This window comes from Benincasa hispida, chromosome 6 (assembly GCF_027475165.1).
Source record: "Benincasa hispida cultivar pf3 chromosome 6, pf3_genome.v1.1, whole genome shotgun sequence".
NCBI classification, from domain to species: domain Eukaryota; kingdom Viridiplantae; phylum Streptophyta; class Magnoliopsida; order Cucurbitales; family Cucurbitaceae; genus Benincasa; species Benincasa hispida.
The window spans coordinates 21257141-21274973 of NC_143483.1; the positions used below are offsets into that span (position 1 = coordinate 21257141).

A 17833-nucleotide genomic window follows, 5' to 3' on the forward strand; every position below is an offset into this window, starting at 1 on the left:
CTTGATGAAAACCAAGGAATAGAAGGGTGAAACAAATGTTGCTTCATCCTTTAAGAAGTTCCACAGAGGTTCACCCTTTGGGACAAAGTCTGTGCCTTCTTCTTCCAGCACCAAAAAGTGGAAGAAGAAGAAAGGTGGGAAGGGAAAAGCTAACCTACCAGCTGCTGCTTAAAAGGGTAAGAAAGCCAAGGTTGCAAAGGGAATCTGTTTCCATTGCAACCAGGAGGGACATTGGAAGAGGAACTGTCCCAAGTACCTAGCGAAAAAGAAGAAGGCCAAGCAAGGTAAATATGATTTTCTTGTTTTGGAAACCTATTTAGTGGAGAATGATGATTTGACTTGGATAATTGATTTGGGTGCCACTAACTACGTTTGTTCTTCATTTTAGAGAATTAGTGCCTGGCGACAACTAGAAGTTGGAGAGATAACGATGTGGGTTGGAACTGGGCACGTCGTCTCAGCTATGGCAGTAGAAGGTCTCTAGCTGACTTTACAGAATAAATATATTTTACTAGAAAATGTATATGTAGTTCTTGGTTTGAAGAGGAACTTAATTTCTGTAAAGTGTTTGTTAGAATGATTATATTGTATTCATTTCTCTATAAATAAAATATTTATTTCAAAAAATAGTGTTAATATTTGTTCTACAAAGTTGGAAAACAATCTTTATGTGCTAAGACCGTTAGTAACTAAAGCCCTTTATAGCACTGAAATGTTTAAAACTGTGGTAACTCAAAATAAAAGATTTAGAATTTCTCTTAAAGAAAATGTCCAACTTTGGCACCTGAGATTAGGACACATCAATCTCAATAGGATTGAGAGGTTGGCGAAGAATGGACTTCTAAACGAGTTAGAAGAAAATTCTTTACCGATATGTGAGTCATGCCTTGAAGGCAAAATGACTAAAAAATCTTTTACTGGAAAAGGTCACAGGGTCGAAGAACCCTTAGAGCTAGTACATTCAAACCTCTGTAGTCCGATGAATGTAAAGGAAGAAGAGGGTTTGAATATTTATTCACCTTTATTGATGATTATTTATGATATGGGTATGTTTATTTAATGCAACATAAGTCTGAATTCTTTGAAAAGTTAAAAAAATTTAAGGTCGAAGTTGAAAATGCATTAAATAGAACAATTATGACATTTCGATCTGATTGAGGTAGAGAATTTATGGATCTTACATTCCAGAACTATTTGATAGAGCATGGAATTGTATCTCAACTCTCAGCACCTGGTATACCTCAATAGAATGGTGTATCAGAAAGGAGAAATCGAACCTTGTTAGATATGGTTCAGTCCATGATGAGTTGCGCTTCCTTACCTGATTTGTTTTGGGGTATTGCAGTACAGACTGTAGCGTATATTTGAATTGTGTTCCATTCAAGAGTATTACTAGAACACCTTTGGAGTTATGGAATGGTCGTAAAGCTAGTTTACATCATTTCAGAATCTAGGGTTGCTAGCACATGTTCTTAAGGCAAATCCCAAGAAACTGGAACCTCGTTCAAAACTGTGCCTATTTGTAGGCTACCCCAAAGGAACGAGAGGTGGTTACTTATTTGACCATAAGGAAAATAAAATTTTTCTGTCAACAAACGCTACTTTTCTAGAAGAAGACCACATAAGGGAGCACAAGCCTTGTAGTAAGATTGTGTTGAATGAACTTTCCAAGGAATCTATTGAACTTTCAACAAGAGTTGTTGAAGAACATGAAACCTCAAGAAGAGTTGTTGAAGTTGGATCATCTAGTAGGTCAAATCCACCTCAAGTATTGAGGGAGCCTCAACGCAGTGGGAGGGTTATAAACCCGTTTGTCCGTTATATAGGTTTAACGAAAATCCTAGCTATGGTAGCTGGCGGAAATGTTGAGGCTTCATTATCTTACAAGAAGGCAATGGGGGATGTTGATAAAGATTAGTGGATCAAAGTTATGGATCTTGAAATGGAATTGATATACTTCAATTTGGTTTAGGATCTTGTAGATCAACCTGATGGGGTTAAATCTTTAGATTACAAATGGATCTACAAGAGAAAACGGGGTGCTGATGGGACGATGCAATCCTTCAAGGCTGGACTAGTGGCAAAGGGTTATACCCAAGTTGATGGAGTCAACTATGAGGAGACTTTCTCATCTATTGTCATGCTGAAGTCTATCCAGATCCTTCTATCCATTACCTCATATTATGACTATGAGATTTGGCAAATGGATGTTAATACTGTCTTTCTGAATGGCAATCTTGAGAAGACTATTTATATGGAGTAATCCAAAGGATTCATAACCTAAGGTCAAGAGTAGAAGGATTGTAGGCTTAATCGGTCCATTTATGGATTGAAGCAGGCTTTTCAATCTTGGAACATAAGGTTTGACACTACGATCAAATCTTATGGCTTTGATCAGATTGTTGATAATCCTTGTGTATATAAGAAGATCATCAACAATTCAGTAGCTTTTCTAGTGTTGTATGTAGATGATATCTTACTCTTTGGGAATGATATAGATCTACTGACTGAAGTTAAGAACTAGCTAGTGACCCAATTCCAAATGAAAGATATGGGAGAGGCTTAGTTTGTTTTGGGAATTCAAATCTTTAGAGATCGAAAAAACAAAATGCTAGCTCTGTCTCAAGCATCGTACATTGACAAAATGCTTGTTAAGTATTCGATGTAGAACTCCAAGAGAAGTTTACTACCTTTGAGGTGTAAAGTTATATTGTCTAAGGAACAATGTCTTAAGACACCTCAAGAGATTGAGAAAATGAGACGGATCCCCTATGAATTGGTTGTTGGCAGTCTGATGTATGCAATGTTATGTACTAGACCTGACATCTGCTATGCAGTTGGGAATAGTTAGTAGATATTAGTCTAATCTAGGATTTAATCACTAGATCGCAGTTAAGAATATCCTCAAGTATCTACGGATAACAAGGGACTACATATTCGTGTATGGTTTTAAGGATCTGATTCTTATAGGACACACAGACTCTGATTTCCAGACTGATAAGGATTTTAGGAAATTTACATCAGGATCAGTATTCACTCTTAACGGATGGGTAGTAGTCTGGAGGAGCACCAAGCAAGGGTGCATTACTGACTCCACATGGAGGCTGAGTATGTAACGGCTTGTGAAGCTGCTAAGGAAGTTATTTGGCTCAGGAAATCTTGACTGATTTGGAAGTCGTTTCAAACAAGTCAAAGCTCATCACACTTTATTGTGATAATAGTGGTGCTAAGGCTAATTTTGTAGAGCCTAGCAGTCACAAGTGTGAGAAGCACATAAAGCAGAAGTATCGTCTTATTTGAGAATTGTGCATCGAAGGGACGTGATCGTCATGCAGATAGCTACGGAGCACAATGTTGCTGATTCATTTACAAAAGCCCTCACGGCTAAGGTATTTGAGAGTCACCTACAGAGTATGGGTTTATGGGACAGGTCATATTTAGACTTGGGCAAGTGAGAGATTTGTATTGGCATATTACGCCATAGTTTATTGTTTGTGTACTTTATATATTAGTTTTGACTTTTATATCGTACACCCCACTAGCTTTAGGTTAAGTGGGAAATTATTGGGGTTGATGCCCTAAATCTCGTAGGATTCTATAGATTGTAATTGTAATGTACAAACATCTTATTTATTTAATAAAATATATGATGTTTTATTTTAGTTTTAGTTGCATTAATCACAAACCAATAAACTAAGATCCAAGGTTATCTTGTAGCTTAAACATGTATATAGAGACATACGAGTGGATCATGTTTAAGTGATAACCTAAATGGTCTGTAGTAAATGGATAAGGTTGGATACCTTATCCTAGTGACATTACGAGTATGACCCGCTTTGTAGATGTTACAATCATTGTAAAGTGCTACAAATTATCTGATCCTAATCATTCATGTGGAGATATGTGAGTGGGAATATTCTATACAAAGAAGTTTGTATGTTTAATCTCATTATATAATACCGTTCATAATAGAGACTTACATTTCACCAGGATGACCATAGGTAACATGATCTGCATCCTGAGTGAGTTGTGAACTCCTACCTATGAAGGCAGTCCTTTGATTTGTATGGGTGAGAGTGGTCAGATCGCTGACTTAATAAGCCTACCATTTTGGAGATTCGTCTGATTGGGGAGTTGGGAACACAACTACGCAAGAAGGAATTCACTCCTTCCCCAATGACGGGGTAAGTAGATAAATTACTCCCTTAAGGACTGATTCCGGGGCTTGAACAATGTGATGCCACACCCTCTCCTAGCCCGAGAGGGTTTTGGTTATAGTTGGACTATGATTTATTGTTTATTAAAGAGACCAGTGGTACTTAAGGAGTTAGATGTAAGTACAGGAACAAAATGGTAATTTTGGCCTAGCTGTACTTACGAGCATTTTATGAAAGGTCATTGTATTGTTGACTATCCAATGGACACAGAAATATATCTATTATGCGAAGAGTGCAGCAGTCGGTCTTATTGGAGTGCTCGACAGTTAACGGATAGTGAGTAATTAATTAAAGGAGTTTAATTAATTGTTTACATACCGTTGGAGCTTCAAGCTATAGGTCCATGAGGTCTCCTTGGTAGCTCAACGGGAACTAATGAGAATCGGTTTTCGAATTAATTTGAATTGAGAGAATTAATTATATATGATATAATTAATTTAATTTTAATTATACATGATATAACTACTATAATATATTTGATACATTATAATATAAAGTATATTTGAGATGAAATAAATATTTGAATATGATTCAAATATTAATTATATGAATTGGATTCATATAGTTAAAATTTAATATAAATGTCATTTATATTAAAAGTCATTGATGAGATATAATTGAAACTATAGGTTATATTGTATTTGATATAGTATAAAAATTATAGGTTATATGTTATATTTGATATAACATATAGTTTAATATACATTATATGATAAGGTAGTTATTATAAAATATATATTAAATATTTTATTAAAATAAATAAATAAATAAATTTATTTTAATTTAATTTTTTTAAAAAACAATTATGGGAGCCTCCTTCTTTCTCTCCATCACGTTAGTGGGGCTAAGGAGTTGGTCATCTTCTTCAGTGGGTTAACAGAGAAAGATTTTGAGAGATAGAGATAGGTGTTGCTAAAAAAAAAAAAACTATGCCTTCTTCCTCTACTCCATTCTCCTCTCTTATTTTGCCACTTTCTATCAAAATAGCTAGAGCCCACAAACTCCTGGTTCTCATCCCAAAGAATACCAAGATAGCCATCGTGGTCGTATCTGTATCGTTTGAGGAAATCCATTGAAGAACAATCTTCGAAGGTAAGGGTTCTCAAACCCTTTTATTCTTATGTTTTTTGTTATGAGCTTGCTGCAACTTTTGTACTAAATGTATAATTTTTGTTCTCCACTGTAAAATCTAAATTATGTGAAAATTGGGAAATTGGGACGATTCGTTTCCGCTCGAGGACCTTTAACCGGGTTCCTTCACTTGAAAATTTGATACAAAAATCCAGATCCAACCTCTTTTTCTAAAGAGTGAAAAACAATGAGAGAATCTATATAGTTTATTTTTAAATTTGGTTATTTTCCGACTCAAGATATAACTTCAAATAAATTGATCACTATATTAATGGAATGAGTACTTTTAAACTTTTTTGAAAAGGTTAAGAATTATTAACAACACTTTTGAAAGCTTAAGGATATTTTTGAAATGAGGTATTAACGGTCTCCATCCATTTACTAACGATAAGAGTATTTTTGAACTTTTGTAAAGTTTAGGGGTATTATTGAAAATTTTGAAAGTTTAGGGTGTTTTTTGAACAAAGTTCTAATGGTTTCATCCGAAATTAACGATAGGGTATTTTTTTAAACTCTTTTTAATGTTTAGGGATATTTTTGAAACTTTGAAACTTTATGAATATTTTTGACACAAAGTACAAAGTCCAAGAACATTTTTATGATTTAGCCTATATATTATAAATTAGCAATTTAACATGTTATTGGATTAGGAGTTCTTGAGTTCGAATTCTGTAGTGTCATTCCTCCCCAATTAAAATTTTACTTGTTGGCCTTTATTAAGCTTTTAAATTGATTTGTGATTTAACATAACAATAATTATACATATTTCGATAGAGTAATTATAAATAAAAATTATAAATGAACTTTACATATAGGTAAATCCTAATAAAATTTGAATAATTTCTATTCAAATTACCACATGTTTCATCATCCCCTAGCTTTTGTTGAAAATATTTCTGTTGAGTTAAAAAGTATGTGTTTAGACGATATAGTTGTTCAATTTAAAATTAGAAAATTTGTATTTGGAGGAAAAAGTTGAGTTGATCACGGGCACATGATGCAGTTTTATAATCTAAAAGATATGATTTTCTTGGGATCATCTTTGTTTGCTTAACTGTTTGTTTAACTCTTCAATTTACACATCTTTTTTTTCCAAAATTTTGAAACCCAATTGAGATGTTAACTTAAAATCTTCACATATATTTTACCATTTTTAACATGTAACTATTGTACATACTTGAGGTATATGAAATACTATTGTTTCATACAAACAACAAAATTACAAAATACTTTCGCATTAGTGAAATTTATGAGTATAATCAGCACAAAATTTAAAGAAGTAGGCTATCAAGGGGCTTGGCTTAGGACTTTTTATGGCATCTTATACCAAATTGTAGGTTATGGTTTATTATGCATATATGTTGGTGTTGAGAATGCAATCAAAGTCCCACACTAGCTAGATAAGAGGATGATTGCAGATATGATGATTGTGGGTATATGGATAGCTAAAATCTATTTGGATTTCCTAAGAAAAAATGTTTTCCAAAATGTCATTTGCATTTAAACATATTTTTTTAAAAAATATTTGAAATAAAAATATAACCATACTTGGTTATATTTCTCAAAAGTGTTTTTATACACAAGTTTGATTGGTTTGACTATATGCTCAAAATGTTAATATTAATATTAAATTACTATATAAGACAACTATTAAACACTATAAGAACTAATAATTTCGATTTTGTATTTAAAAACACTTTCATTGCCCAAATTTTTTTTAAGTATATAATCGGCAATGACGTTAGTCATGTAGAGGTGGTCGTTTAAGCATATCGCCAAAACGAGGTGTCATCAATCATGTTATGATGGTTGATGCTTAGGGTCCAAAGTGGTCACTGTTGGAGGGCGGTCGCCAGAGTTGGACATTAGAGGTGGTCATCGAAGCATGTCGCGGAAATTGGTCGTTGGCAGTGTCCAATAGGTGGAGTCATTTGCAAATATTGAAGGGAGTCAGAGAGAAAGAAGAGAAAAAGAATTTCATTGATAAATATGCAAATTTCAATAGCAGACACTGTTGAAGATGGTGATGTCGAGTTATTTAATAGTGATTTATGAAGTTGATGACCCAAACACTGAATTGGTTATTTTACCTAACTCAACTCCAATTGGTGAGCCAAACTCCCTCTTATTATTAAATAAAAATGGTCAGTAATTGCTTAATTAAGCAATAATTAAATCTGAAACGTTAACATTTTTATAAGAGCGATATTTTAGACTTCGACAAGAATCAAAACAAACATTTTTTTAAAGTCTAAGAACTAATACGTTTTAAAAATTCATAAACTAAATTGAAACAAATCTCAAAATCGAGATCTCAAAATGAGATTTAAAGCACACAAGAAAATGCAATGTTAGACATAATGATAAAAATTTTATGGAAAAAATTATAGTGCTACCATAATATTCATTATTCCCATTTATAATTTGACATATACTGGAATGATATATTAATTTATTTCATGGATTTGACAATAGTAGTATGATTTTTTTTTTTTTTCGTTTGACAATAGAATGAATCTTTTTCCTAATAATTTTTTCCTAAATCTAATGTGTAATTATGCCATTGTTCGATGGTAACACGTGTCGGTCATATGAGGAAGGAAGAGTACGTGTTCCAGCCAATGGGAATGAAGCAACTGTCATCGCCATCAATTTAATTTGACAACTTTTGTTTGCTAAATGTAAAAAATTTGTAATCGTGTAATAATAATAATTTTGGGTGTTTTAGATATTTCGTTGGTCGGCATTGAAATCTCTCCGTTTTTCATTGTTCTTCAAAACACACAATCCCGAGTCTCTCTCCTTCTCTGTCCTACCTTTGAAAATTTTCTTCCATTTTCAAGAATGGTTCGATTCTTCGCCGCTTTTCAGCTTCTACTACTCATTGGATTTCTTTCTTCTGGATCGGAATCTCTTCAATTCGATTTGCAGTCCGGCCACACCAAATGCATCTCTGAGGACATTAAGCAGAACGCCATGACCGTCGGCAAGTATCATGTTGTTAATCCCAACGTAGGCCAGCCCTTGACTGATGAGCGCAAGCTCATTGTTCGGGTACTTTTTTTTTTTGGAGGATCTCTTGATTTATTTTTTTATTTTTTTATTTTCGGGTTTTTGATCGGCGAGTGACGCTTAATTTAGGGTTTTGGAATCTGTAGGTGACTTCGGCCACTGGGAATACTTACCACTACTCCGACAAGGTGGAATCGGGGCAATTTGGGTTTGTTGCTGCGGAGGCGGGTGATTTCATGGCCTGTTTTTGGGCTCCCGATCACCAGCCTCAAGTCATATTATCGGTGGATTTCGATTGGAGGACGGGTGTGGCTGCCAAGGACTGGTCCAATGTTGCTAAGAAGGGCTCTGTCGAAGTAAGTTTTTGCTTGTGTATGACAATTCTAGATTCAACTTCCTTCTGCTGTTACCTTTTGATAGTTTCGGAGGATTTTGATTGGCGTGTATATCCGAGATTGGAATTCTTTGTGAAGCTTTGATTTCCGAATTCAAGGAATTTACTATTCTTTGCTAGCATTAGTAGCAGCTTCCTGCCTTTAGGCATTCCTTTTCATTGAACAACTAAAGTTCCTTTCAAGTCGCAAACTCTAAACAACCGTTGACTTCGTTCAACCATGTAGTTTTTTGTTATTCTTTTAAATCTATACCCAGAAAGAAATCGAATTATGTTTCTTTTGTGGAATTAACAAATATCAAGAACAGTTGACTCACTGTAGTGGGGAGTTCCAGCAATTCAAATTCAGACTGTAGGAGCCAGAGCCATGTGGGCTGCTGTCTTTCGTTACATATACTTAGTATCAAGTTTAGGCATCCTTTTTGAATTCCATCAGCAGTATTAATCTTCTTATGACGTAGTCCAGTAAAACAAATATACTTTCATAGTTCCCCTCCAAGCAGAAGTGGAAATTTCTTTTTCCAAACAAACCTTTTTTTTTTTCAATTAACTTGGATAAAAAAGAAAAAGTCCATGGATTGAAGCTTCCAGTCTTATTTGTATTATCCTCTCCACTTAGTTGTGTCGTGTCCCATTTAGAAGCAGGCAAGAGTTCAATTTCCCTCTCTATAAAGTTCCTCCATGCTACCATCTTCCAAATCTAGTTGTCTCATCCTTAGCTTGCTTCAGTTTGATGTCTTTTGGACTAGAGATCTAGAGATAGCAAAGATGCAGGTAACCTGTCGCAAGGCACCTATCTCTCCAACACAATATCTGAGGCTTCATTTCTCACCCTTAGGGTTGTTGAAGGCTCGAAGAAAGGTTTGGGCTTGGCATCACTTGACTAGGGATTGTTGTCCGTTCTAGATTCTTTTTTTTTTTCTTCTTTTTTTGATAAGAACAACAACTTTCATTGTGAAAAAATGAAAGAATACACGGGCATACAAAAACCAAGCCCACAAAAAAGGGGAATTCCTCTACAAGGGATTCCAACTATACAAAATCGTGTTCATAGGATAATTACAAAAAACCATTGAAATCAAAGCCCAATGAGAATCGTGAAAATGAATAAGAGACCACATATCTCTAGCATCCCTCTTAACTCCCCTAAACACTCTTCTATTCCTCTCATCCCACAACACCCAAACAATAGCATAAACACTAGCTAGCTAGAGAAAATGACCTCTCTCCCCAAGCACCGGATTGAGGATGGACTCCTCGATCATATCTCTAACATCTCTTTGACGGGCACACATCAAATTGAACATCTGGAAAAAAGAACCCTAGACCAAGCTCGCAAAATCACTGTGCCAAAGAATATGGTCCAAGTATTCCTCCATTTTCCTGCAAAGAATGCAACAAAAAGGACCAACCAACGACGACATCTTCCTATCAAGCCTATCCAACGTACTAATATGGTTGTGGAGAACTTGTCAGGTAAAGAATCTCACCTTTCTAGGAATCTTGATCCTCCACAACGATGAGAAGATAGACTCACCCACAGGAGAAGGGTTAACCAAACATTGAAAAAAAGATTTACACGAGAACCCTTCCAAAGGAATAGGGTTCCAAACTCTCACATCTCTCCTCCCAAGGTGAAAGGGGTGACTCTCAAGAAGAGAAAGGAGGGCAACTACATCCATCCTTTCCATATCAGAAAGGGCACAAACGGAACCTGAAGTTCTTCTTCCCATGGATGTTTGTGATTTCCTTTGGTACTTCCAAGCTCATTTTGGCTACAGGATTTAGTTCGGGATGCCTTATCAACCTTTTCCCAGAATAATAGAAGAGATCTTTAAATTAGTAGGATGACTCAACTTTTTCTTTCGCTTTTTCCACTGAAGTTTTCATTTTTCTCTATAAACTTTTTGCCATTTTTCTTTGTAGGTTGAAAGAAGTCATATAATTAAGTTAGGCAGGTTAGAAAAAGCTGTAGTGGAGAGCATGAGACAACATCCTGGACAAAGTTTTCACTAACCAAATTTTCTCAGTATTTTTTCACCAACAATCTCATTTTCAGGTTTTCTCTTACAAACAAATGTTAACTCTGAACCAATTTTAACAATTCACTTGACAAGGGCTAAGGAGGCCTGGCACCATTGTTTTTTGCTATTAAAGTCCTACACTTTTTAGAAGATTATGAGTTTCAAGTAACCGGTATATCTTTATTCATATGACACAAATTGAGTAGAGTTCAAAAGTACCATACCAATCAAGAGTCATGGGTAATTATTGTGTACTGCAAAGTGAACTCCTTTTGGGATCTGGTTTATGATCAAATTAGAGGTGAACTTGAATTGGAGTGATTTTACAATTGCCAACGGAGGTAGGGTATTTTGATAAATGCACTTCTTCGTGGTATTCATTATTATTATTTGTCCATACTCAGAATCCCAATTTCAGTGTGTAAAAACATTGAGAAAGTGTTCAGGAATTTTTTGTGGAAAGGTGCTGGCAGTAGCAAAGAGTGTCCCTTAGTTGAACGGGATAAAGTCGAGTCTCCTTGCTCTTTCGGAGGTTTGGGTGTGGAAAATCTTTGCGCGAATAATTTCTCCTTTCTTTCCAATTGTTGTGGTGTTTTGAGCATGAAAATAATCCTGTGGAGGAAGGTTGTGAAGGGCAGATAAGGTTTGACTCTTCGAAAGATTCATATTCATAACGTACAAAAACTGGAAAGAGTCTTGCAGCCCATGGAAGGAGATTGCAAAGCTTAACATGTTTTTTTTTTCTTTTTCTTTCTTTTGCTAAGTATCAGGTATAAGGTGGGCTGGTAGTGAAACACTTTTTTGGAATGACATTTGGTTAGGGAACCAGCCGTTATGGGTGACATTTCCCTTAATTTTCAGAATTTCTCGAATATCTCAATTTAACAATGTTGAAACCCTGACGACTGATAACTAGAACTAGAGTTGAGAAATGGCTTGTTCAATAGGAAGTTGGAAGAATGGGGCTGTTTTGCCTCTTTCTTTTCTGATTTGGTTAGAAAAGAAAGTTAACTTCAGTTCTTGATATCTCCGTAAAAGAGCTATCTTTTCTAGCCTAAATCTTGTTAGTTCAAGAGAATTTGATGTTAAAATGTGCTTCATTGCAAGAAATCGAGATTGAGAGGTCTTTTGGATTACTTAGGTGAATTTGCCTCGGTTCATTACTAATTATTACAAATATTTAATCTTAGATTGGTACACTATGAATATCATTTGGTTGTGGGCTTTTGCGACAGAAGTCATTGCAGCAATTCTACTTCTACCTATTGTAATCTGGTGGATAAATACAGGTTGTTGAGAAAAGGTGCGTATGAAAATTTGGGAACAGGTTGCCTCTAAAAGGGTGAAATTTTTCTTATCGTCTGTGGCTCACTGTAGCATCAATACTTTACACAAGTTGCAAAGAAGGTTTCTCTATTTTCAGTTATCTTGAAACATGTGTGCTATACAATCATTGGAGTCTTTGTCTCATCTCCTTCTTTTTAGTGACTTTAGTAGTAGAGTTCGAGATTGTTTTTTGGTAATTTGTTTGGTCTTTTGTGGTGTAATCCTTGTTCCTTATACAATTGGCTGGTGGAGTCCTCAATGGTTGGGGGCTTTGAGATGAAACGAAGGTGCTATGGTCTAACGTGACTAAAGCTATTTGTGATTAATTTGGAAGGAAAGGAATGACTGAATCTTAAAGATGAGATCAATTCATTTGTTTATTTTTGTGAGTTTGTGCAGTCCATGACTACTTTCACCTTTAACCTAGGTTGGAAGATGTTTTTGTAATCTCGTCTCGTGAGGGATGAGACTCCTTGTCACTTTGTTAGTCTTCTTTCTTTTCTTTTCTATTTTTTTTTTTTTAAAAAAAAAAAAAACTTTTCTCGGAATGAAATGGTTTCTTGTTTCTCTTATATATAAAAAAAAGGAAAGGGAAAAATACACTTTGGTCTCTCAAGTTTGGGGTTGGTGTCTATTTGGTCCCTTAAGCTTCAAAATGAACACTTTTAGTCCTTGAGGTTAGAAGAATGGTTCTAAATGGTCCCAAAATTGTGGTACAATACCACATTCTACATATCTATAAAGACCACCCCCCTACCAAGCGGTTTATAGGAGGCCACCTCCTCCTCTAGTTTCGTATGGAGATAGGAAAACCACCAATAATTCGGTCGAGCAGCAGCTGGAAGAAAGAGATTTGGCACTTAATGTCTTAAAGAAAAATTTGGCGCTGGTCGAAAATCGTATGAAGAAGCAAGCTGATAAACATCAAAGAGAATTGAACTTTGAAATTGGAGATGAGGTTTATTTGAAGTTGTGCCCCTATAGACAGGATCTATAGCAAAGAAAAGAAGTGAGAAATTGTCACCTAGGTTCTATGGACCATATCAAATCCTCGAAAATATTGGAGAAGTGGCTTTGGAGAAGTGGCTTATAAATTGGCTTTACCTCCTGAAGCCGCGATTCACAATGTATTTCACATATCTCAACTGAAAAAGAAGTTGGGACAAGGCCATCAACAACACCCTCCAGCTTTAACAGAAGAGTTTGAGTTGCAAACCACACCAGAAACAGTCTTAGGGGTGAGATGGAATGGGGAACTAGCAACCAACGAATGGCTCGTGAAATGGAAGGAACTATCTGAGAATGAAGCTACATGGGAAGCAATCCACTTAATGAATCAACAATTTCCTCACTTCCACCTTGAGGACAAGGTGCATTTCGAGAGAGGCGGTATTGTTAAACCTCAAATTATCTACGCATATAAATGCAGGGGTAAGAAGGGAAATGACCAACCAGCTAAGGTGGCAGAAGGAGAAACAAACAGTTAGGGACCACAAAACGGTTATAAAAAGGGCAGCAGGGGGGAAGGGAAGCATTAGGGAATATTTTGGGTAAAGGCTAAGTGTGGCTCTTGCAGGAGAGGACCACCAGCTCTCTCTAATGTGCTGGTTGATTTTTTTCCTATTTTTGCTTAATCATTTTGTCTTCTTTAAGGAGGGGGTGTCTGCTAGTTTTTGGGGAATGTTCTTTTGCCATTCCGATGACTGTTGAATGCTCTATGGAGGATGTTTATAAGTAAATATATCTTAGCCACATTACTCTGTTTCTTCTTGTTTTCTTCCTTGTGTATTTTGTTAGGTTATTTGTTGTAGGAAAGGAGAACCCAACAGTATCTCCATCATATATATATATTTTTTAATGTTCTTATGCTTCTTGTTGGGGCAAGTTTCTCAGTTTATTCAACATTCAATGGGTATTCTCAAATAATTTGAGAGAAAATGTTTCTCAAATTTTGTCTCGCCCTACTTTGGCTTCTATGCAAATCTTCTATGAATTAACAAAGTTAAAGCTCTTCTTTCTAAATTATGGTTTGAAAGAAATTAGAGAGTATTTCAAAGTTTTTATCTTTCTTATCATGAGAGATTAGATTCAGCTGTCTTAAAGCTTCTAGTTGGTGTTCTCTTCCAAAGTCATTTGGTGGGTTATGATATTTATTGAAGCTGGGATATTTTTATTTCACCTATTTCGTATTTTGTTTAGCTTTATACCTTTTCGCTTGGTGTTGTTCCTTTGTGTTTTTCCTTTGTTCTCTCTTTTTCGTTTCTCTATCTCGGTTTGTTATTCTTATCTTAGTATTTTTTTTAGCATTATTCTCTTTTCATTTCCCTCAATGATAAGTTCTGTATCCTTTTCCAAAAAAAAAAAAAAAAAAATTCGAAACATAAATAAAGAGGGGATGAACTGAATTATAATGGCCAACTAATTTCTTGACTGCATTCATAATTTTGCTTCAATGACACGTTGTTGTGCCACCTGTTCCGCATTTGTCGAGGCTTGGACTCACTGGAATACAAGTTCACTTGAGACTCAATGCATGTTTTTTACTTCAATTCTAATAAATTGCTGTAATACCTTCTTTGAGCTACTTTCCCAATCTCATGCACTATGCCATTAATGATTCGCTTACAATGCCAGGTTATGGAATTGGAGGTGCAGAAGTTATTTGAAACTGCCAATTCTATTCAAGAAGAAATGTATTATCTCCGAGAAAGGTAAAACAGAACAAAGCTCTCCCCCACTCTTTGCCCCCACCCAGTTCATTCTCCTATTTTAAGGAATTGGTATTACTTATTTTTTATCCTGTTCGACCCCAACCGACCCGATTTTGTTAGTTATGTTTGCCAGCCTTCTACATGGTTGTTCTCTTTGTTGGTCTGAAAATTTTGAACAATATGTGATTGTAGGGAGGAAGAGATGCAAGATCTGAACAGAAGTACAAACACAAAGATGGCATGGTTGAGTTTGCTCTCGCTTTTTGTTTGCTTATCGGTGGCTGGATTGCAAATATGGCACTTGAAGACCTTTTTTGAGAAAAAGAAGCTTATTTGATTTTTCTTTATTCAAACTCAGTATTTGTAAACTATCATAACGAAATGAGCCTCTTCTTCAGTGTAGATTAGTTATTGGTTTGCATTTTGAGATAAAAATTAGGCTTTCTATCTGTTGGGATATGAACTATAGTCTCTCTAAATCAACTTTTACAGCAGCAAGTAAGATTTTTTTACACAATTTCAGTTTCTTTTCTTCTTTTATGAAATTTTTGGTCGTCTTTTTTCAAGTACTTGAAAGTCTTTTTGCTATCAATATGAGCAACAGAAGAAACGGAATTTATTAGGGAGGATTGAAAGTTTAGCAAAAATAAAAAATAATGCATTTATGATTACCATTTTTTTAAAACTTTGCAGAGATGGCAAAATTTGCCTCGGTCGAAAAATTAAAAATTGAAAAGTCCAAAATAACCTCCCAAGTGTTAAACTCTAATATTGATATGCTGTCATTAATTTAGAGAGATTTGATCGTACAACAAAATTTCCCCTTCCCCTTTGAAATCCTGGGTGGAATTTCACTATCTAATAGTAAATTAGAAAATTTGTCTTTGTTTGGTACAATCATCATTGCAGAAACTAATTTCATAGAAAATCAACATTCAATCTCATCTCTTGCCAATCATCTTCTTGCACAAGAATTGCAGATGCAAGGTATGTATTCACTATTTTTTTTCTTATTTGATTAAATTGTGGTAGGGTGTTCGTTGATATTACTTTTCTTCTTGTTTTAAATTTTAGGAGAATTCAAGCATAAGAGTATTTTGCATTCACTTGCAATTACTGAATTGCAAACTTTTCTAAAATTCACTAAACCACTCATTTTTGGGTTTGAACATTATGATTGTATACAATGTATACTATATCTTAGTTGAGGTGTAATCAATTTACTAAGTATATTCAGTTTATATATATATTTCTCCCAATAATCTGAAGATAGTTAATATTCCTAAATAGATTAATGTTTCTACTTCTGCCCATGATGGGGTTGTCATTGTCAAACCCATGTTGAAAAATCAGAGAAGATTAAAAGAGACAACTTCAAGAGATGGCAACAAAAGATGATCTTCTACTTTACTATGTTGATCTTGCTCACATTTTGAACAAAGAATACCTAGTTACTCCACCAAAAGCCGTGACTCTTGAAACGGAAGCTGTGAAACAGACATGGACGCATTCAAACGTCCAAACTTCTTGTGTCGTAATTAGATACTTAGTGATCTTGAGGACACTTTGTATAATGTCTAATGCAATGTGATGTTTTGTTTTATGTAATGAAAATATGAATGATATGCGTTGATGGATTGCGTTGTGCACTCAAGTTTCCCAACGGAATTCAAGTGTAAATTGCTTTGAGTTTCTTGATAAGTCCAAGGTCGAACACAGGGACTTGTGAAAATAGTTGCATTGGTAATGTTTATGAAGACTTTGTGGTAACCAAGTAAATAAATAAATTGTGGGTGTGTTGTTGCGTTAATGAAAAAGAAGTAAATAAAGGTGGCGGATTTGAGAAAGATAGTTGCGTTGATAGATGCAATGAGTATGCGATGAATGGGTTGAGAAGATCTTTAGCTAGCGTTACTCGGAAATGTGTCGAACTTTGCTATCATGTTACAACCATGCACAACAAGTCATTTCCCAATGTAAAAGCGATGCTCCTAAGTCTAGGACGCATGTGTTGAATGCAAAATGTCCATAGAGCTTATCCCTAAGTCTCTACTCTTGTCCTATGCGTTGATGCAAAATGCATGAAAGTAAGGTGACTGCATACAATCATATCTTGTTGCTAAGATGCATGCGATGCATTAATAATAAATAATGCTCATTCCTAAGTGCCTATCTCCCGTTTATGCGTTCTAATCTGGTTCTTCCAAACCTAGATTCTGACCTGACCTTCCCAAATCTAGATCCTGTCTTTAGACTACCATTCTGAGTATCTCTAATAGATGAATGAAGTATACATAAACAAGATAATCGCAAAGATGAAGATTCTCTCGTTATACTAGCTAACTACTTCTCAACCCATTCAACTAATTTAGCTACTCATGCATAAATAATAGAGAGTGAACAGATATAGGGAAAGAAAATCCATTCTTATAACTGAGTTGAGTACAAAATGACAATGAAAAGTAAAGGTAGAGAACCTGGTAGCAATTCCTTGCTGACCGAGGTTTTTTACACTGAATCTCTATTATGATCAACAAATGTTCCCGCTTCCGCAGGCGTCGGCCCTCTCTCTGTCTTGGAGCTTCTGGTGCTCTCCCAAGCTTACCGGAACGATCTACCGGCACAACTTCTTTCTCGCGTCCGCCTTAAAATGAAAGAAAACTATGGACAAAGGCATGAACTTGTAAATTGATGAAGTAATCGATTGCTTAACCCCTTCTTTGAAGAATGCACTTGGTATTTATAGAGTTTCCATGGTGAACGGCTGCTTCTCTCTCCCGGTTGTACAGATGGGATAGATTTAATTCTTGACTGATGCGCCAGATAATTGTCACTGATAAAGCTGAATGTACTTCTTGACCGTTATCGACTGTCAACTTAATTTGGATTTGACTGCCATCAACTTTTTGTCCCATCGTTCTTAATTATCTTTTCACCCGGATGCGTCCACTATGATGCGCTGACCAAGTTGCGGTGATTCTTCTTGGGCGAATGTTTGCGAGCACGATCAACGCAAAG

At 35.4% G+C, this 17833-nt stretch overlaps 1 protein-coding gene across 1 annotated transcript; it reads left to right on the plus strand.

Moving 5' to 3' along the window:
• Positions 1 to 8035: 8035 nt before the first annotated feature.
• On the plus strand, positions 8036 to 15332 carry LOC150035508 (transmembrane emp24 domain-containing protein p24delta9-like). The gene is made up of 4 exons (XM_090314599.1): positions 8036 to 8402; positions 8507 to 8716; positions 14739 to 14815; positions 15008 to 15332. The coding sequence occupies exons 1-4, from the start codon at positions 8193 to 8195 to the stop codon at positions 15150 to 15152; spliced, it is 642 nt and encodes a 213-aa protein (XP_090170725.1). The 5' UTR covers positions 8036 to 8192; the 3' UTR covers positions 15153 to 15332.
• Positions 15333 to 17833: the final 2501 nt, after the last annotated feature.